Raw genomic sequence first — 21,984 nt, 5'->3', positions numbered from 1 at the left:
CAGTGGTGGCGAACCTTTTAGAGACAGAGTGCCCAAACTGCAACCCCAAACCCAATGATTTATCACAAAGTGCCAATCCGCCTCAAGGCAGGGGGAGGCTTGGCGGAGGGCGGGCGGGCGGGCTCGGCTCGGGGCCCCCAAGGGGAGAGGTTGGGCCTGTGGCTCGAGGCGCCACGACACCAGCCCTGCGAGGGAGGCCGCCCCCTTCTGCCCCCCGCCCCCGTCTTACCAGGCGGCACGGGCGCTGCTCCTCCACATCCCGCCGTTTCTCGGCCCCGCCGCGGGGCTCCCTCGCGGAGCGCGGCGCCCAAAACACGCCGCCGCCGCGGCGCGCGCCACAAGGTTCCACCGCCTGGCAAGCAGAAGGGGCGGGCGGAGCGCTTTGAGACACCGCGCCGCTCGGGAGACCCCGCCCCCTCGCCCTCGCGCCGCAGGGCCTAGACCAGTGGGGCGATGGCGCGCGTGCCCACAGAGAGGGCTCTGCGTGCCCACTTGGGCACGCGTGCCATAGGTTCGCCACCACTGCCCTATGCCATGATTTCACTTAGGGATACATGCAGACCCAGCAAAGGTTCTAGAATTCTAGAACACACACCTTTACCCACACAGTTCAAAAACAGGCACTGTTCTCCTTATTTTAATCTTTATTTATAAAATACATTCTTATAAGATAATAAAACAGGATAGATCAAATGTCAATAGTCCACGAAAATGTAGCACATTGCCTTCTGTGTTAAATCCCAGTATCTATTTTGAAAGCAAGTGGGAGGGCGTGGAGGGATATCTTCTCTGTATCCACCCCTCCCCACCTTTATAGAGCTCAGAGTCTTGGTTATTATCACACTTGGGAATCCAAGCACATCAAGGTCAAGCTGAGCTGATGTTTTTCAAAACGAGCTCTGAGATAACATCCAGATTGAAAAGTGTCTACAAAAAGCATTCCCATAAAATTCACACTCTTCACTTGTTCACCAGTTGCTCTCCTTGTATGCCTTAGTTGCAAGGATACATGGCTAAATACAAGGTGGGCCCTCGTGCATCTGGGATCTATTTCAGCTGCTGATATCTCCACCATGATCCAACAGCCAGTCTAGAGGCCATGCACTGAGTCCCATGGCTCAAACATTGGACAGATCTTTAGGTGAGAATGGGTCTGCGCTGCCCTTCTGCTAGCATTCCCAAGTGGCATTGCAAGTTTGAAGACAGGTACACCAGAACATAAGTCAGTGTGGAACTCTGAAAAAAAGGGATATTATGTGAAAGCTCATAATTAGTGGCTCAAATAAAACTTGGGCATAGTGGGATCCAATCATTACTAATTAATTAATTTGTATACTGTCCTTCATCCGTGGATCTCTGGGCAGTTCACAGCAGAAAAATACAAGATGAAAACACACACACACACACACACACACACACACACACACATATCTCCCTTGCCTTGTTTACCAAGGCTGCATACACACCATACATTTATAGCACATCTGCCTCCACCAAAGAATCTTGAGAACTGTAGTTATCCCTCACAGAACTACAATTCCCAACACTCTTAACAAACTACAATTCTCAGAAGTTGGGGGTGGGGTAAGGAAGGAGTGCTTTAAATGAATGGAGTGGGTTATAGACTTGCCTAGAATGTGGTAAGAGTTGTGGCAGGAATCTAAGTCACTGCATGAAACAGAGGCAACACTTTAAAAAAAAGAAAACAAAAGGGGGGAAACAACCAATTATCCAACTTGTATTAAGGTAGGAGACCCTCAAAAAGGCCTGAATCAATCTTTGGGACATGGGCGTAACCAAGGAGGGGCAGGGGGGCAGCTACCCCCAATCAATAAAAATCAATAAGAATCTGAGGTTCTGCTTCCCCCTAACGAAAGCTGCCCCCCCAACCAAAAATCTTGGCTACGCCCATGCTTTAGGAGAAATTTTGGCCCCACTTCAGCCCAGCTTTCATTCATCAGCCTATGCTTTAGCCCAGGGGTCAGCAAACTTTTTCAGCAGTGGGCCGGTCCACTGTCCCTCAGACCTTTTGGTGGGCTGGACTATATTTTTTTTTTGGGGGGGGGGGGAATGAACAAATTCCTATGCCCCACAACTAACCCAGAGATGCATTTTAAATAAAAGGACACATGTAAAAACACACTGATTTCCAGATCGCCCGCGGGCCAAATTTAGAAGGCAACTGGGCCTGATCTGGCCCCCGGGCCTTAGTTTGCTTACCCATGCTTTAGCCAGCCCTCTCCTGAGCTCCATCTCACTCAGCTTCCTATGACATCTTTGTTCAGCTTTCCTGCTTTTCCTTCCCCTCTTGCCTCTGATCCTCTTGGCTTGCTGCCAGGAGCTGGTGGCATCCACAGTCCTCATAGCTGTCAACTTTCCCCCCTTTTTAAGGGAAATTCCCTTATTCCAAATAGGATTCCTCGCAAGAAAAGGGAAAAGTTGACAGCTATGACAGTCCTCCATAAATCACAGTTCCCTTCAGTCCCACCAAACTGACCTCTCAGTTCTGTCACAAAAGTTGCACTGTTAGCTGGTTGTCTGACAGACCCTTCTCAATGAACCGCTAAGAGGTTTGTGAACACACCATTAGATCCATGGCTAGCCCTGCCCTGAGGCAAAGGGAGGTGCCCACTGCACAACGCAAGTGTTAGGGATGGCAAATTTTGTCCACAGGCTAAGGCTGAGCGTGATGAACTCAGAGTAGATGCACTCTTGAGAGGTTTGCAGGCAGCAGAGAGGTGATGGGGTCTCTAACACGACTCACTTATTTTCCTTTCCTGCTTCATTAGTAGTAAAACTTGGGCAGGACACATCATTAGATTAGATTTACACTGATGATGCAGTTTATTTCCATCCCTTTTATAAAAAATAAAAGAGAAACCAAACACACCAACATCAAGTCAATAATACATTGTTTTCCATTTATAAGCTTTTCAAAAAAAAAAAAAGAAAGAAACAGGATAATACTCCCCTGGTGTTTGTATAATAAAATGTAACAGCACAAGGACACCAGACTGGTAACCATTACATGTTTCTTTCAGTGCCACTGTTAAAGAGCTCCTTTCTTTCTTTGTTAAGCAATTTCTATGACGTGCTTGTGCCACGTCCATCCACTTGCTTGGATGGCTATTGTGGGTTTGCAGGGATTTCTAATAAACTCAAAAGCCCCAACAAAGGAAGGGGCTTGCTACAGTGGCACATGCAGAAGGATCAGCTCAAATGCTTAGGGCCTCTGTATAACATAACACAATAACTTCATTCAGTGCCAAATCCTAGACATCATTGAATTCTCATTTTTATTTCATATCACCATCTACCTGAACTGCAGCTCAGCATCAGAAACGAGAGACCATGCTTTAGTATATATTTGCTCTAATTCAGAGACACCTCCCAAAAGTACTTACCATAATAGACAATGGTGGGTGTGTAAGAGAGAGAGAGAGAGAGTAAAACATGGTTTCAGAAACTGCAAGGACAAATTTCTAGTGCCTGCATATCTCCATTGAGTTGAGTCTGAATTGTCTTATTTTGTTCCAACTATATGTCCAGCCCTGCTATTTTAATGATTCAGTTGTTCTGCCACTATTCAACTTTTCACAACCTTGGAAAAGATATTTGTTCCTATTTGTTTATTTCCCCTTCTCTTGCTCTCAGCCTTAATTGATTTCATATACTCTCAGCAACACCATAGTGTTGCCAAATCAGATTGGCTTTATAAAATAATGATTTTGGCACCTGGTTTTCCTATGAGATTCCAGATTGGCTGGGATTATGTTAGCAAATACTCCAGGAAGGTGAAAGAGGCATCAGTCAGGTGTGCGGGGTGCCACTCAAGCCAGAGGAGTCGGCAGCATGTAGCAAGATTTCTTTAAAAGGTAAACATTCACATAAAGTATTTTTCAGAAACATTTCACCATTTTTTACATGCAAATAAAAACTGGGCAATATTCACTACATTGATCATTCTCTCCTTTCACAAGGGTCTTGCAGTGGAATTCCATGCAGAATACTTTTATTTTATTTTTTTGTATAATACAGAGTAGTTAGCATATGTGTCAAAGGAAGTTTAAAAAAATAGATTACTTAAATGGTTATGTCAGAATTGAGGAAAAAGCTGTTTTCAACACTGATATTGTACCTGGCTTGCAAGAGATATTTCAGGAGATATAAAAAATTTAAATAATGGATTCTTGGCACATTCAGTTCTAATGTTTCAGTATAAAAAGTCCTTTAAGCTCTCGGCATCAACCAAGGAAGTATTTCCTAATGGGTTTGTTTGTTTCAGCCAATTTCTGTTTCACCATATTGCAAAATATTTTGGTGAACTCTTCTAAACTTTTAAAAATACTCTTCAGCTTCTACTAAATACAAAACAGGGAGAGGAACGTGAAACCAAGCATTTAGATATACTACAGTTAGTGTCAGGTTGTTCCAAGGAAAAGGCAGGAAATGGACATTTATTAAAATAGTTATGAAAAATTATGGGTGACAGCCAGTGTTTGTCAGAATAGGCCCATTGACTTGGATATAATCCTACAAGAGGGATATGCTGTGCATTAAGAAATAAGTATAATTTTCCCTCTCTGTACTAGAAGAACCAAGCCAGATTGTATCACTTTATAATAAACTGGAATGAGATGGTTATTTTAGGCTTATGGTATTTTGGGAGCTGCTAGTCCTTAACCACATATTTAAAATATTGCTGCTTCTGTGGAAACTGTCATAGAAGAATCAGCATTTGATTGAGATTTTATATCTATATCTAATCTATATCTATCTATCATCTATCTATCTATCTATCTATCTATCTATCTATCTATCTATCTATCTATCTTAAAAGCTTTATATTAGAAAAAGCAAGCAAGGACAATTTGAAGGAGCTATCAGTCATCAAAACATTGCCTCAGTTATAGCATATGAGACCGTTAACATCTCAGATTTCCATCTTTTTACAGGCAACCTGTGTTCATTGAAACTATAAAGCTTAGTGAAGACCTGTAAACAATCATCACTTGATAGCTGCCTGACTTGTTAGACAACTTAAAACAAAAAACAAAAACCACCCAGGTTATATATGATTGTGGGTTGGCAAAGGTCTCCTAGATAGCAATGGTTTGGCAAATTTATTCTACTGTGGTTTTGGAGAGGGAGAGAGTAAGTAAAGGAGTGCTTGCTGAAGGCTGTATTATGTGGTTTTACCAACTTGCATCTTAGCTCCAAAATAGATGTGGAATTAATTGCAGCTGGTGATAGTTAAAGACTCCAGTGGAGCCAGGGGGGAAAATGCATATAGCTTAAAATATTTTCTTTGCAGTTGTCCAAAGTGTTGGCTTGTGTTCTACTAGAGTTTTCTTGATTAATGTATTGCAACATTTAACAGAGCCCCCCTTTCCCAAGCAGTGGGAAGGTTCATGACAGCTATTTACAGGACGGTTCTCTAGAGAGGAGTAAGTACTGGATAATTTTATGCTTCTATTACAGGTGAAACTCGAAAAATTAGAATATCGTGGAAAAGTCCATTTATGTAAGCAATTGTTTTCATTAGCCAATGGAGTTTAATATATGAGATAGACTCATGACATGCAAAGCGAGATATGTCAAGCCTTTGTTTGTTATAATTGTGATGATTATAGCGTCCAGCTGATGAAAACCCCCCAAGCTGAAATTGTTAATTTGGGGTTCTCATCAGCCGTACACCATAATCATCACAATTATAACAAATAAAGGCTTGACATATCTCGCTTTGCATGTCATGAGTCTATCTCATATATTAGTTTCACCTTTTAAGTTGAATTACTGAAAGAAACGAACCTTTCCATGATATTCTAATTTTTAGAGTTTCACCTGTATACTGTATCTGTTTACTTTCAAAGATACAAACTGAGCATAGGAGAGCAATCAAACATTAGAAGTAAAAGCATCTTTTAATGCATCAGGATCAGTTCATCAAAAGTAAAAACACCCAGTCCCCCAAAGCTGGAAACCTTTGAACTGATCTCCAGAATGTCACCCTATTTTGTCCAAATTCCAGTTGCTCAATTCTCCTTCATCTCCTACCCAACCAGGGGAGCTTCAGTAAGTAGTCGCTATCAGCCATCAAAAGCCAGCCAGCTCCCTCAGCTAGCAAACTATTCAGTGGTCTTGAGTAAATATAATTTTGCATAGTCAAAGGCATGTGTGCACTGCAGGTCCTTTATGTGCAGTGACTGAGGTCCCTTTGCTTCTCTAATGGTGTGGCTGCAACCTTTTGGGGTCTGAGCAAGGGAGCAGCTCATGACGAGATGCTATCCAGAAAGGGATACAAAAAAAAAGTATCGGGTGTTACAACAACTACAATACAACAAAACCAAAACACCAAACGGGCTTGCAAATATAAAGGACAATTTTACTTAGTTAAGCAAAATGAAACAAACAAAAAAGTCCTTCCAGTAGCACCTTAGAGACCAACTAAGTTTGTTCTTGGTATGAGCTTTCGTGTGAATGCACATTTTTGATCAGAAGTAGCACAAATTGATCAGAAGACCTGTACTCCGGATGTTAAGCAGGTTTCGCAACAGCTTCATCAGTCCATAATACTATACACTAGACACGATACACCAAGGATATAAGATCATCACAGGCACAGCAAGTATACATACATATCCTTGGCATACTTACACGACTTTGCGCTTCCAGTAGGTAACTACCGGTATCTGCAGAACAATTTGCTTGTTTCTACTGTGCTATGACACTATCATTATACATTATTGGCAGAGTTGTGCCACTAATTGACCGTATGTTTTAAGTATCTCCGGGCTTTGATATGCACGGTGTACTTTATTTTGCTTAACTAAGTAAAATTGTCCTTTATATTTGCAAGCCGATCCAGAAAGGGATGCAGAAAAATGTAACTGAAACATTTGTTGTCTGCCCTATGCAGTGAATATTTTTTGCCATATTTGGACTACCTTCTTAAACTCTCCCACAAGTTATATTAATCTTAATGTATATTAATGGTTCTGAATTGTCATTAAGCAAGCAAACGGCTCCCAAGGAACGCTTTCCCACTCAATTAAGCCAAATACTGTTTTCTTCTTGTAAATATCTGATGACTGTATGCAGGTCAAACTTTTAGTCCTTACTTGCAGCTGGAGATCATTCAGATTGTTAGGTCAGCCTCTAAGACATATATGCATTGCTTAAGCATAGCTTAGCCATGTTAGCTAGGAAAAAACTCCATGTTTAAAGTCAGTATACTGTACCTCTGAAAATCAGGTGCTGAGGACAAACAACAGAAATCTTGTCTTACCTTCATGCGCAAAGGCATCTGTCTGGCTATTAGGTGAGGGGAATGCTAGAATTGATGGATATTTAGTCTGATGGATATTTAAGGTTTATGTTTTTATCCCAGTTGAATATTCAAACTGGCTCAGCTGTATGGATACCAGATATAAAGACATAACTCTTTATGCCTATGAAAGTCTTGGCCAATGTAGCTTGGACCCAATGGCCAAAACATGGGTAATGGTAGGCTTTGGCCATTCACTATGGAACGCACAAAGGTGCCTCTGGGAATGTGTAGGGCTGGGGGATGTCATTCATGCACATGGTGCTCCCAAGAGAATGTGTGAGTCTGAAGAGGGGCTGGTTCATCATTGGAAAAGGGTTTCAACACAGGGAACCCTCCGCAATCCAGGTTTTGAATTATGTTGGTATATAAATGCCAGTGAGTTTTAGAAATAATTGATTCCATGCCCATTACAGGTCAGTTCTGACAACATCCCGGCTTTGTCAAGGTATCATCACTGAAATAAAACCAGTGTTCTTTTGGGCAGTGATCAATGGCCTTAAAACACACACAAGTGTGATTTATGCTCCGCTGTGTCAAAATCGCAGGCTGATTTTGTGATACATACCAGTGACAGCTACAATGAGGATAGATGAGAGCAAAACATATTCCTTTAGAATCACTTTGAATCTTGAGCGTTCAGAGATGAAATGCTAGTTGCAATTTAACCTACCTTTCCATTGGCCTATTTTCCCTTGACAGCTATTTACACTGATTCCCCCACCCCCCATTTGATTCTTTCTTTCCCCTTCCTCCCTAATGTGCACTGTCTTTTCTTTAAAATGTATGACTGTGTCATTTCTAACTTTTGTGCCTATCAATTTTAAATGTATTTACTATTGTTCTTATTACTGTCATCAGATCTCTCCATTTGAGTGACTACTTCTCAGCAGGTCTACCGAGAGGATTCTCAAAATTATGCCAGTGAGTCTTGGTAAGTAAGGAGAAAAGCTCTGCTTGGGTTTCTGTAAGTACATATCTTTAGGAAAAATTCTAGCTAGGTTGCCTTCTGAAATATAGGTACTTTGCCACTATCATACCTGCTGCAGTAACTCCCAGTCAGCTCAAGGAATTTGGTCTCCTGTGCTTGACCTTGATGACACAGAAATCTTCATCATGGGTGTGTGCATGTTCAGTTTTATCTGAGCACAGATTCACTATATCTAGGACTTCTAACAATAATATACAGTGGTATCTCTGGTTACGGATGGGATCCATTCCAGAGGTCTGGCTGGATCCCGAGGTTTTAGCAACCGGAGAGACCGCTTCTGTGCATGTGCATGCAGCAAAAACCCGGAATTATACTTCTGGGTTTGCCGCTTACGTATCCCGAAGTTTATGTAACCGGTGGGATACGTAAGCAGAGGTACAACTGTATAAACCTCTCTGCACTTGCTTGTATGGACACACATTTGAGTTCATCACAATGATGAATACATTTTAGAATACAACTCTTGTGTAAAGAGTTGGGGGCAGAAAACAACAACCCAGAGGATCTGAACTAAATTTCTGTTCTGCATTACTTGGTTTACAGCCTACTGCTTGTTGTTTCTCTTATTTAATTAAAGATTCTAGTTCAGATAAATGTTGCATGGGAGTGCTATAGTGTGTTTTGCAGTGCAAAGATTGACTCAATCCCATTTTTTATTAAACCAGACAAAAAGCATGCTTGGTAGCTCTCAGGTTGCTAACTGGATATTGTGATATTTAATGTATGGTGTGCTTAGTTTTGTGTCAACTCAGCTAATAAGATTGCTTTGGCAGATGCACTTTCACAAGGCGTCTTTAAAAGCAGGGAGTGGGAAGATTTTGAACTTACATTACCATATCTGTGCTCTTTTGACAATAATATTTGGACAACAATTTCTGTCAGGACACCCTGGACTTTATCAAAGTCCAGAGAAATGTGGTTTTTATTATTGCGTTTCACAGGCAATTGAGAATGCCTGTGGGGGTGGAGATAATAATTTGAGTTGAGTTTGAACATCAACCTATTGTGAATAGCATGGCCCCACTTTGTAAAGCATCTGAGCATGTGTGGAATGCAGCTCCCACATTGCTATACTCATCGGGCATCAACTGCAAATGTTCTGGTGACTACTGTAAAGTGCTGTACTGTATTGGGGTGGGGTGTGTGTGAGAGATTTCACTTTCTTGGGTTCCATGATCACTGCAGATGGTGACAGCAGTCACGAAATTAGAAGACGCCTGCTTCTTGGGAGAAAAGCAATGACAAACCTAGACAGCATTTTAAAAAGCAAAGACATCACCTTGCCGACAAAGGTCCGTATAGTTAAAGCTATGGTTTTCCCAGTAGTAATGTACGGAAGTGAGAGCTGGACCATAAAGAAGGCTGATCGCCAAAGAATTGATGCTTTTGAATTATGGTGCTGGAGAAGACTCTTGAGAGTCCCTTGGACTGCAAGAAGATCAAACCTATCCATTCTCAAAGAAATCAGCCCTGAGTGCTCACTAGAAGGACAGATCCTGAAGTTGAGGCTCCAGTACTTTGGCCACCTCATGAGAAAAGAAGACTCCCTAGAAAAGACCCTGATGTTGGGAAAGATGGAGGGCACAAGGAGAAGGGGACGACAGAGGATGAGATGGTTGGACAGTGTTCTCGAAGCTACTAACATGAGTTTGGCCAAACTGCGAGAGGCAGTGAAGGATAGGCGTGCCTGGCGTGCTCTGGTCCATGGGGTCACGAAGAGTCGGACATGACTGAACGACTGAACAACAACAAGAAGAAGAAGTGTTTGTTCCCCTTGAAGATGGTCCTGAGGCTACAACGAGAGCAGAATGTGGCTGCTGGCGTACTGAGGCAACCCATGTGACCACGTGTCACAGGTCCTGAAAGCACTGCACTGGCTTCCAGCCAGCTCCTCTGCCATTCATGGTATTAGTACTAGCACAGAAACACCTTAATGACTCAGGAGGATGCAAGCACTTAAAAGAGCACCTTCTCCAGAATAAACCATCTCAGCCCTAAAATCATTCAGAGTGAGGCACAGTTGCCATTCACCCATCAGACAGCCTTCTCAGCTGTAGTTTCCCCCTTTGTGGAGTGCCCTCCTTAGTGAGGTGTGTCTGTTTTCCCCATTGTTAAATTTTGGGAAGAAGTTTAAAATATTCTTGTTTACTCAGGCATTTGATAGCTGAAAGTTTCTGTTCCTGGCATGGAAATCTATTGAAATTTTAAGCTGTGAGAGTGCATGATTATTTTACATGGTTTTTTTTAGATGATTTAAATTGTTTTAGAATCATTTTTAGATTATTTAAATTGTTTTGAAACAATTTTTAATTGTTTTATTACTGATGCATTTGCTGCCTTGGGTTCCTTTGGGAGGAAGGGCAGCATAGAATACTAATAAATAAATTAATACTTGTAAGGTGAATGATTTGAGGGTAGAGCTGCCCGACAGTTTGGGCCCCAGGACCTCTCCTTTTCATTAGAAAAAGTCAGTTTATTTTTAGTAAGGTCAGAATAATAAATTTCCACATCAAAACAAAGCAAAATGTTAAAGTACATTCAATGCAAGAAGTACACATGAGTAGGCAGACATAGTCATGGTGACCTTCCTCTGTTAAAGATCACCATAACAACATGCTACATTTGATTTAACAACATCAACTTTGATCATTGCTGCAGCTGATGCAAACTGAGTAACTTTATGGGGTTACAAATTTGCCAATACTGTTTAATGGAGATTCAGTTTTCTAAAGAAACTAAACATTGGAACCTGATTCAGCACAGAAGCAGCTAGTTCCCCCACAATTGTTGTTTTTATCTGTAAACCACCCTGAGTCCCATCGGGGGAAAAGGTGGAGTATAAATAAGTTGTTATTATTATTAACAACAACAACAACAACAACAACAGGTCCATTGTTTGCATGACCTGCCAGTGCACTGCTGTAAATGCTTTTCTTAACTCGTACAACAACAAAAACAACTCCAGCCTCACAGTCAAAGCAGTCTGTCTGATCAACTTATGCCTTGGCAATAAGTGCAATGTTCACACTGCCAACAGATTTGATTGTAAATAAAGTTGAAGTTCTTATTACAAAATACACTGAAATAAATATGATTAAGAACTCTGGCCGGAAGTTTCAACCAAAAAGTTGCGGGTTTTTTTGAGAGAAGTGTATAAAATATATATGGTTTCTATTTCTTTGATTCTTGAGATGATGTAGCGTCTTAGAGAAAGTTTTCCTGTGTTTTCTATGCGTTTCCTCATAGCCCTGTCCTGGTCTCCAGTTGTCTCATTATACATCTGACACGCATCGTAGAAGCCCTTACATCAGCTTCTAAAAGACTTCCAAGGGATTTTTCAATGTGAAACTATTTCTTCATTTAAGACTCTAATTCTTAACAGGATTGATACTACATTTGTATTTACTCACGAGTAAATGCATATTTTGGTTGAAACGTCCAGCCAGAGTTCTTAAACAGATTTGATTGAACATTAGTGTACTGAAGTTTGCTTTTGGACTGGTATTTTACAGAAGAGAACCCCTGCACCATCAGATATATAATTGTTGTTGTTGTTTCTATAGAATAAGCATGATTCTCCATTTTTGCCGATGCAGGGGTCTCACTCCACTAGCATAGGAACCAGCCTTTTACTGAGTCAGACCACTGGTCCATTTAATGCAATTCCGTCTGCATCAGGGACAGTCAACATGATGCTCCCTGGATGTTCACCTCTGGCCATTGGCTGTGCTGGCTGCAGCTGATGGGAGCTGTAGTCCTGCAATGTCTGGAGAACATCACACTTGCTACTCCTGGTCTCCATCAACTGCACTGGCTCTGTGGGATTTCAAGCAGGAGTCTTTCTGAGCCTTAACTGGAGATGCCAGGGATCAAACCTGGGATGTTTTGCAAGCATGTTCTCTTGCATTGAGGAACAGCATTTCTGCTGTTGCTTTGGCTCAAAGAAGTGCAGGATCCCTTGCTTCTCTCACATGTGTCTGTGCTGCAAGAAATGCCACAGTCCCCTAAAAGGAGACGGGCACTTTATGTAAGTGTACCTTTGAAAAACACAGGTTAAATCAGCAAGAACATTTGAAAGAAGAGCTGCGAGTGTAAGTAAGCAAACACTTACTTTGGCCTTGCAGGTCTAGTAGTCGTGTCCATTTAACACATCATCCCATCAGTACTCGTGCCCATTTTTAACCAAACTATTCCCAGAGGAGATGATTTTCACAGCTAGGTTCAATGCTTTGCTATCAGCAGTTGTGAGATCGATTTACCAGACTGCCATGGAACTGAGATTTCTTACAAAAGAAGTTCAGTTGAAGTGTTAGACCATGTTCTCCTGAACTGCGATTTTTATAGGGATTTAAGTTTCCCCCTTTTATCTCCCCATTATTTTCTCTCTACTTGAGGAACTCAGTTGAATTCTGTATCTTAATTTTAATGGCAAACTCCAACCCTGAGATTTCCGAGTCGAAATTGTCTGAATATTTATTTCTGATTGTTCATTGGTTCTGTTATACTTTCATTCTAAAGGGAAAAATATTGCCCTCCCTCTCACTAGGGGTGCCTTGATAACTGTGCACTGTATTGGAGGTTTATGGACTCTAGACCAAGTAAACTGAAATAGTAATTGCTTAACAGAACTGATTATGAAATAAAATAGCATACAATTGCCTCTGAGCTTACACTGAGCACACTGTCACCATCAGAGAAATGTCTAAACTGTGCAACTTAGGATGGTACTTGCATACCACTACTGAGACATGGATGCTGCAGCTCTGTACCGTGTGGCCATATGAACTCATTGTCACCATGGGATTTAGGAGAGGGTAGGGAACACTGGGAAGCAAACACAGTTGACCAGTTACAGGTGGGTAGCCGTGTTGGTCTGCCATAGTCGAAACAAAATAGAAAATTCTTTCCAGTAGCACCTTAGAGACCAACTGAGTTTGTTCTTGGTATGAGCTTTCGTGTGCATGCACACGAAAGCTCATACAAGAACAAACTCAGTTGGTCTCTAAGGTGCTACTGGAAAGAATTTTCTATTTTGTTTCGACAGTTGACCCAGGACTGGGGAACCTCTGGGCTTCCAGATGTTGTTGGACTTCAACTCCCATTAGCTGCAGGCAGCATGGCCGGTGGTGAGAGATGATGGCATCCAGCTACCACCTGAGAGCCACAGTTCCCCATAGACCACACAACAGACTATTTACAGAAGCATGCCAACTTTTAGAGATAGCTTCTATCCACTCTATCTGCACATTTTGCTCCATTTTAGCCAATGCATCACACCTCCTTTGACACAACTTTGCTATGCCTTGTTCCCTCAATTTGAAATTTGCATTGTGGATGGCCCCCAGCATTTTAACACTCTCTCCAGCATCTTGCACCCGAGAGTACAAATGCTGATACCAGGAACTGTATCCCAATGCAGGCTATAGCAGGCCCTACCAACATTCTCTTTAGTATAAGAGCTCTTTGCCCTGGATTTAAAACTAGCTAAAGATCAGTTGATCATTTTGAGTAGTACCTACAGAAGGAACAAAGACAATGTTGAAGGCCCAAGGCAAAGCCGTAAGTAACAGTGCAATCCTAATCACATGGAAGCTCCTCTGAGCAGAGCGAGCCTTATTCCCAAGTAAGAGAATCTAGGATTGCCAAGTTAGAAAAGTTCCCTTTACACATTATATGTGCGAAGAGGGCTCTATGCACTGAAAGAGCCTTGCTGCTGGTTCTGCTCTGCTCTTGGGTGTGGTTCCCTGACCTCAACCCCGATGTCCACATATCAAGACCTATGAATGTAGAGCTTTGCATAAGCTGGAACCCTGAACAACTGGAATCCAAGTTGCGTGGAAGATTCCCAGCACACAGAGTTATCCCACAGTCAACATATGGGATGTTTATAACCAATTGATGTCATGACCCATGTAGAATAATGGAACTGAAAAGGACCGAGGAGCAATCCAACTTATCTCACTTCATTTTGCACACAATTCCTTTTCACTGGAATCAATTCATACTTCCAGCTTTGCATTCTCAGGTGATGGGAAATCAAGGGGCAGAGCCGAATGTGTGCACTGGCTCTTGGAAACATCCAAACCTTGTGCTGCTCCAGCAGCTGCTATTCATACTGGTATTTCAGTGCCACCTTGCATGGCACTCATAAGCCCCACGGCTCTAGCACGTAGGATGGTGTAGAGAGAGGACTGACAAATCCAGTTTTCTGCATATTTATATTTTCTTTGCTTGATTTGTCAAAGACCATAGTAAATATTCTGACAGTTTATCTAAACCTAGCTCTTTGATTTCACAGATTGATGTATAAGAAAATAATATTTATGGAAAGTTACATTGGATTGCATTCAGTGACATTTCATATACTGCAAATACATTGTAAACTCTCTCTCTCTCTAGAAATCAGGAAACATCTAGGGCTGTAAATACAAAGAAAGGGAGATGTGTATCTCAGAGATGCTGGAAAGGCCGAATGTTCACTATTATGGTAGCCCTACATGTTTCAGCTCAAGAGACCCTATAAAGAAACAGATGAGCGAGCCCCTGAAGAGACTCACTTGAACTTAAACATGTTGAGTTAACATAATAAAAAACCTTTCTTCCTTTCCAGTATCTCTGAGATACATATCCCCCCCCCTTTTTAATGTACACATATCCACTTACATAGTGTGTAGGTAGGTAGGCATCTAGGTTCCATAAAATAACAGATAAATATTATGAAAATATAGAGTTTTTATTTGCAGACATATAAACACTTTTGGTACAGTACAGACATATTGTCAGAACTCAAGAAAAGTGTCAGTTCTAAGCAGAGCACTCATTTGCCTTGTTTTACACAGCTAGATTTGATGGAGACTTCTGGCATGATAGCTTTGCAGCTTTTGCAATCATGGTTAAAGGTGTGCATTGCTGATAACCCCTCCGCTGTGTAGCTGCAGAGGCAGGCAGGTGTCTAAATTTCTGGGAAGATATGTCACCGGCTTTAAGAAGGAAAGTTATGGGCGTGATCCAAAAGACTAAGCTAATGAAAAGGAAGGGAGCCAAAAGTCAGTGATTAGCTGCTGTTCTCTCACACAAAATACCCATTGAGAGAATAAGCAAGAGCCCAATTTTTTTAAAAAAAAACCCAAAGGTTCATATGACCAATAATTTTTGTTTCAATATGAGATAACTAATTCAGAAACATTGCTTTTTTAAAAAGAAAGAAAGAAAGAAAAGTTATACAACCAAATTGATGGAATACTACCGATAGATCATTGAAACTACGAAGCATTATTAACAACAACTAGGGCTTACTAGATCAACAACAACAACCAAATTAGCTAGGATGGTGGCGGATGGAACTATAATATTCTTAAATGGAGGGATATTGACTGTGGGCCCCAGTCTATAGATATTTGCAGGCATTGCACAAGGATCTCTCCTGTAGGCCTCAGTAGATGAGAAGGATTGTAGGCTCTGCCTCCTGACACCGTTATTCACCTATTTGGAGCAAGAGGAGTGTCTGGAATCAGCAGTTTATAGTGAGTAGATGAGCGGAATGTAGGATTTCTCCCTGTCACATCTTTTTGTATTTAAGGGCAACACATGCATGGAAACCATTTTCCACATGCAGATAGTCTTGGTGGAGTCGGCATGATGGTTATCAGGCTCTCTTATTCTCAAGTAATAGAAATTAATCCTTAGAAATAACTGGCATTTCACTGTTCCCTTACTTTGCTGCACTTAGTCTACAGCCTTGTGCACTCTTACTTGAGGAGAAAGCCTCACTGAGCTCAGGTAACTAACTATGCATAGGAACGGGCTGTTGTACTTTAGATTCTAGTGGCAGGTACTCAATCCTCTTGAAGGCTTAGGGAGATCTTGAACAGAGCCATCCCAAAAAGTTTCAAGAAGTGTTAGGTCGGGGAAATTGGCAACAGAAACCCTTTCCTGCCCTGTGCATACCTGGACTCGTTTGCATCCCAGATGGCATATTTCTCTTATTTGTTCCAAGAGATACTGATCAAAATATTGCTGAAGCAATTTATAATGTTTGTTCTCCATATTAAGGTGAAAGTGAACATCTAATTTCTGTCCATTACCGCACAAGGGGATAATGTGCACCCTCAAGAAATTGCACTTCTTGTTAATGCCGTTCCTATATAGAGATTTATATATTTAAACATCTGAGGTAATAAAACATTCTGTTTGATTTACCAGTGCATATTTTCGTCAACTTCTTGTATATACAATAAAACATATAATTATTATACCTCAAACCCATACTTTTATTTTATTTATTTTTCCCCTTTAGAAAAACAATGTTTTAAAATATACTTTTCATTTTCTTTTAAACAGACTCATTTACAGGAATGGCAGATGTTGCCCTCTTGTGGTAAAAAATGACACAGGAATGAAAAAGAATTTAACAATGAATTTGTCATTGTCTTACCTTTCACTTTATGAATACTGACTTAATTTATGGGTGGGTCTTGTGATGACCAAGTCTACACAGACAGCTGTTAGCACTATGGTTTCATAAAAAAAGCTGTACAATGAATCTGATTTTCTTTTTCTTTTCATTGAAAAAAAAGCTGTAGACAGCTACAGTATTTACAATTATAATAAGTTATAAATCAGTAGTCTTTCACTGTAGCTACTGCTGACAATCCTGTATCTGGGAACTTAATCACTATTCAGAATTATTAGGTTTTGGTTGAGATTGTCCATTTGAAGCCATCAGATATTGGAAATTTCCACAGGCTTTTTCTCCAGCATATGGAGATCAATTCTTCCATTTAATGGGATTTGTACTTCCAATGTTTCATCTCCTCTGTGGTACTTTCTTCCTCTCCTTAGGCAGATGTAAATACCCATTCCAGTCACCAATGTTATTGAACACAAGCTTATTACTGACAGGACCACTAAGGTAGGCATACAAGATGCTGATTCTACTCTTTTGTGTGTGGGTTCTATAGAGATTTGTGGTTCTTTTTCCTCGACGTTAATATCAGGTTCCTTTCTCAAAAGGCTTTCAATGTAGCTCTCATTGCTCACCGTCTCGTTGACAAAGAGGTTCACCATAACTGTGGAATGCAGAGGTTCTGGGTAACCGTGATCACTAACCTTAACAAGAAGTCGATAAAGGCCATAGTCGTTTTGCATTAGTGACTCCTCCAGAGTGATATTGCCTGTCTTGGGGTCAATCTTAAAGGAGTCTGGCCGGGGACCTCTTCTCCCTATGATGCTGTATGCTATAACTGCATTCATGCCGGTATCATTATCTACAGCATAAACTTCTGTGATAGGAGATCCAGGTAGAGTAGAAGGAAGGACTAGGAGGTAAGACATGTTGGACTGAGGAAACAAGACCAAGGGTGGGTTATCATTTATGTCCAGCAAAAGGACAGTTATTTTTGCGGTAGAGGACAAGGCAGGATCACCTCCATCAACCGCTTCAACCCACAAGATGTATGAGCTCTGCTGTTCCCTGTCTAGAGAAACCTTAGCTCTTAGCACTCCTTTGCCAGTGTCTATAACAAAGATGTCACTTCCATTTACAACAGAAAGAGCTACCCAGCCGTTTTGCCCTATATCTGCATCGGTGACACTTATAACTCCAATTTCCCCAAGGCCTGGAAAATTCTCTGGCACAAAAAAACTAAAATCCTTGTTGATAAATCTTGGACTGTTGTCATTTTTATCCAGCACAGAGATGGTAACTGTGGCGATTGATTCTCGGGCTGGTACTCCGGAATCTACTGCTTTAACTGTGTAGCGGTATTTCTCTCTCTCTTCTCTGTCCAGCTGGGTGGAAACTGTCAAAACTCCTGTGACTTTATCTAAAGCAAAATATGAAGGGGCTTCAGGCCCTAGGAAATAAGACACTTGCCCTCTTTCTCCACTGTCCGCATCTGTTGCATATAGCTTGGTCAAAAAAGCATTGGGGGCATTATTTTCTTCAATCGATAATTCTGTCAGGGTTTGAGAAAAAACAGGTGAATTGTCGTTATCATCCAGAACCTGCACTTTCACTATTTTATTGACATGGAATCCTTCAGTATTCCATGCGATCACTGATACTTCATAGAACTGTTGAGCCTCATAATCCAATGGTTTTGTAGTCTCCAGCAAGTACTCATTGCGATATGGTTGGTATGGTGACAACCTGAATGGGCCATCACCATCCAAATAGCAATCCACTTTGTATTTTTCGTCTGGATCTTTTATGGTAAAAAATGCTATCGGTGTGTTAACAGGCTCTAATTCCCTCAGGTAAACCACCCCTTCTACTTCATTAGCTATAAAACGAGGAATCACTTCAGGAGGTCTCATTGTGACTTTGATGATGGATATTAACACAGTGATCACTGCAGGGATACAACCGGGACCGTTGGCTAATATGCTCAACCGATGGAGACGAGGAGTGTCACCATTAATCCTCTTGGAGAGCTTGATAACACCTGTGCTTTCATCAAGGTGAAACAAAGTGCGGGATGACTGAGAAACCTTCTGGCTGTAGGAATATGTGATCTCTGCATTGATTCCCTGATCCACATCCACAGCGTGGACAGAGGCTATGGGCAACCCAGTACTAGAATTACCAAAAACTGTGACGTTGATCTGGGTCTCATTGAACTGTGGGCAGTTGTCGTTGATGTCACTGATGCCAACAGTGAGGGTGGCACTGCCCACCAGTGGAGGGACTCCTCCATCCTCTGCAGTTATGAGGGTAATATATTTGTCTCTGGCCTCTCTGTCCAAGGCACCCATGACAATCAGGTAAGGCGTTCTTTCTCCGCTTTCATTTTCCTCCACATCCAATGTAAAAACCCCAAAGTCATCTTGCAGGTGGTAGGTCTGCACCCCGTTGCTACCCATGTCTGGGTCGACTGCTGGGTGCTCGATCGCTAAACGGGTGTTGACTGGTGAGTTCTCAGGCACAAAGAGGTGGATCTGTGGCATGGGAAACAATGGGGCATTGTCATTGACGTCGTGGATGGCAATCTTCACCTTGACAAGGCGGAAATACTCCTGAGGCAACACCATAACATCCAGCAACAGCAAGCACGACTCAGAAGAGGCTACTGGGGAGGAGGCAACCACGCTAGAGCCAACATTATCCTCTGTGCATAGCGCCTCCCGGTCAATCTCCCTTGCGGAGGTGCGCAGTTCTCCCGTCTGGTTGTCTAGGTTCACATACTGGCCTCCTAATCCCTGGGAGGCAAGGCTGAAGGAGAGAGGGGTTTCCCCCCATTGCTGAGGCTGCTGCTTTCCCTCTACTGTGGCCTCTCCCTCTCCCTCTGATGTTGCCTGCACCTGTAAATCCTGGGCTAGATTCCCGATCAGGAACCCGGAGGGCAGCCCTTCATTGATGCTGTAGAAAAGTTCAGTGGCACGGCTATAGCTTGCAAAGCAGTTGAAAGGTCCAAGGAAGAGCAGGAAAATGAATAAGTTCTGAGGAAAGAGATGCACATGAGGTTAGTGAATGGCATGTCCATCTGAGAGCATCGGTGATACAGTTTAATCACTCCCTCTCCATTTTGCCCCCCAAAAGAGGTCTTTCTGTGCAAGACCTTGCATTGGACCATTATCTTCAGAATTCCTACCGAATTAACAATCCAGGCTACACAAATCCAACATCAGAGTACATCCTCCTGAAAAATTTCCACCTGCCACATATTTTTGACCTCTACGCCCTCCCTATACCTAGTGCCAGTCTTCTTCAGTCTAAACAGATCACCATCTCCTTCTGTCGCACACAACCACCAGCCCTGAAACAGAGCCCCAAACTCACCATTAATAAATGAAGAGTTTTCATCCCTTTTACCCTTAACTATTAGTTTCCCCAATAAAACAGTCATAAAGAATTCATTAAAAAGAAGCAGTATATGTACAGTATATGCTCAAAACCTACATATATTTGTGCTTATAAATCCCCATGCTTTAGTCTGTAGATCACTATACAATGCCATAAACTAAAGGGTGGGAGAAACAAGCATATTTAAACTTCATCTTCAGTTTCCTTGCTGTCTCAAATGTATCAGCATCTTTGTCAAGCTATAAACAGATTGTGAGTGAAAACAAAACAGTGGGCAGCCATCTAGGAACAAAAGCATAAACCACCGTTCTCTGCATGGAAGTGAAAAATACAATATATATATAGAAACAGTGCTTTTGATTATGCAAGAGTGCAGGTACCACCCTCTCTTCTTCAGATTAGTAATAGAATTGGCTCCGTTTGTCCAGCAGCAGATCTAGGAAATGCTGTCCTTTGCCAGATATGGGCATCTAAGATGCCTTTGCCACAAATTAACCCTTTCACCTTCCCTACTGGGAGATGACACAAAACCATATGCAGCCACAGCTTCATCACAGCTTACTGTGCACTGACAGAAATGTTAGCCGCTGCTCCTTTGACTTCATGGGTCCCTTCCCCTGAAGTTAAACAACCGCGCCTTCAACCCAAAGAACAATTTCTCGAGAATAAGATCCACTGAAATAAGCAAGTATGTGTGACCAGGAATGGCCACACATGTGCATCCTCCTTGCTCCCTTTTAAAGCCACAATATACTGGAAGAATTTTGTCACACACGGTCCCTTCCATTCTCTGTTAGAACTATCACACTTCCTGGGAGTTTGCAGACCTTAATTTAAGGATTGGGTGAAGTGTTTGGGGGGGGATCCTTTTTCTGAGTTCCTTTCAGCACACACAGTAGTCCTCCTAGCCTCATCTGTTTTTTTTCTCATGCACAGCTCCGATTGTATGCACGCTGACTCTCAAGAAGGGCTCACCGGGGGGTGTTTACCCAGCGCGCACACACTTCTAAGTAAATCAGCATAACATGTTCCTGCTGCATCAGTACCGGTACCTCCCAAATAAATGCACAGGATCGCAGCCTTGAGCTATTGTTATCAATCCTCTCATCACCATCGTGACTTACTGTGGACGGCTGCTACAGGGCCACGCCGTTAAAAGACAGATGCAGAACTAGCAGCCTCGCCTCCTGAAACTGTTGCTGCTTCTGTTGCCTCTCTTTTGACACCCCGTTTTTACCGTCATTTCTCTACGCTCCCAAAGTGCTACATTTGTCGTGCCACTTCTTCCCCACTGGCGAAGTTTCCTCGCTCGCTCCCGCCCAACTTCCTGGCGGAGAGCGGCTCGAAGCGTCCGATCCTGCACACACCTTTCCTCGGAAACGATCCCAGCGCGATCCTCCCAAAGAAGTGCAAACTGCAGCCTCCGGACACCCCACCACTCCCCCCCCCTTCACCGTTTAGCGTACCGGCAGGTTCCTCTGACTGGCGCTTGTGCTGCTGCTCCCAGGGCTGGATCGCTGCCCCATAGCCAGCGGCCGGTGCCTCTTCCCCGGGAGCCGGCTGGATCCTAGGGCCGGTGGCGAGCCGCGCCGGGTCTCATTCCCTCGGCTGCTCATTCCAAATGCGGGCATCGAGGGTCCCCTCTGCGCGGGGAAGGGAGGGAGGGAGGGAGGGAGGGAGGAGTGACGGGGAGGGGAAGCCACCAGAAGAGCCTCCCTCGGCGGGGGAAAGAAGAAATCCAGAGGAGAGCCTCCCTCCCTCCCTCCCGCCCTCGGATCTGGGGCTCATGCAAATACCTCCCTAGGCTGCTCCAGCCAATCGCCTCGCAGGACGCTCAATTAACCCCAGGCTGGCGGCGGCGGC

General features: G+C 42.6%; 1 protein-coding gene across 1 annotated transcript; it reads right to left on the bottom strand.

Annotated features, from left to right (window-relative positions):
* Nucleotides 1–16,212: 16,212 nt before the first annotated feature.
* On the bottom strand, nucleotides 16,213–21,750 carry PCDH20 (protocadherin 20). Its single transcript, XM_033148001.1, has 2 exons — nucleotides 21,588–21,750; nucleotides 16,213–19,757 (listed from the first exon to the last, which is right to left on the bottom strand). Exons 1-2 carry the CDS (start codon nucleotides 21,735–21,737, stop codon nucleotides 17,040–17,042), a joined length of 2,868 nt encoding a protein of 955 aa, XP_033003892.1. The 5' UTR covers nucleotides 21,738–21,750; the 3' UTR covers nucleotides 16,213–17,039.
* Nucleotides 21,751–21,984: the final 234 nt, after the last annotated feature.

Source organism: Lacerta agilis, chromosome 4 (assembly GCF_009819535.1).
Source record: "Lacerta agilis isolate rLacAgi1 chromosome 4, rLacAgi1.pri, whole genome shotgun sequence".
Classification (NCBI taxonomy): Eukaryota; Metazoa; Chordata; class Lepidosauria; order Squamata; family Lacertidae; genus Lacerta; species Lacerta agilis.
Note: the sequence above shows the minus strand (reverse complement) of the source record. Positions and strands in the feature narration are given on the sequence as shown.

What these genes read in the sequence shown, in the direction of transcription:
- PCDH20 (XM_033148001.1), bottom strand. Translation starts at nt 21,737, where the DNA reads ATGAGCAGCCGAGGGAATGAGACCCGGCGCGGCTCGCCACCGGCCCTA. An exon ending in CCAGTCAGAGGAACCTGCCG is followed by an intron (nt 19,758 to 21,587) that starts GTACGCTAAACG and finishes CTCTTTCCTCAG; the next exon opens with AACTTATTCATTTTCCTGCT.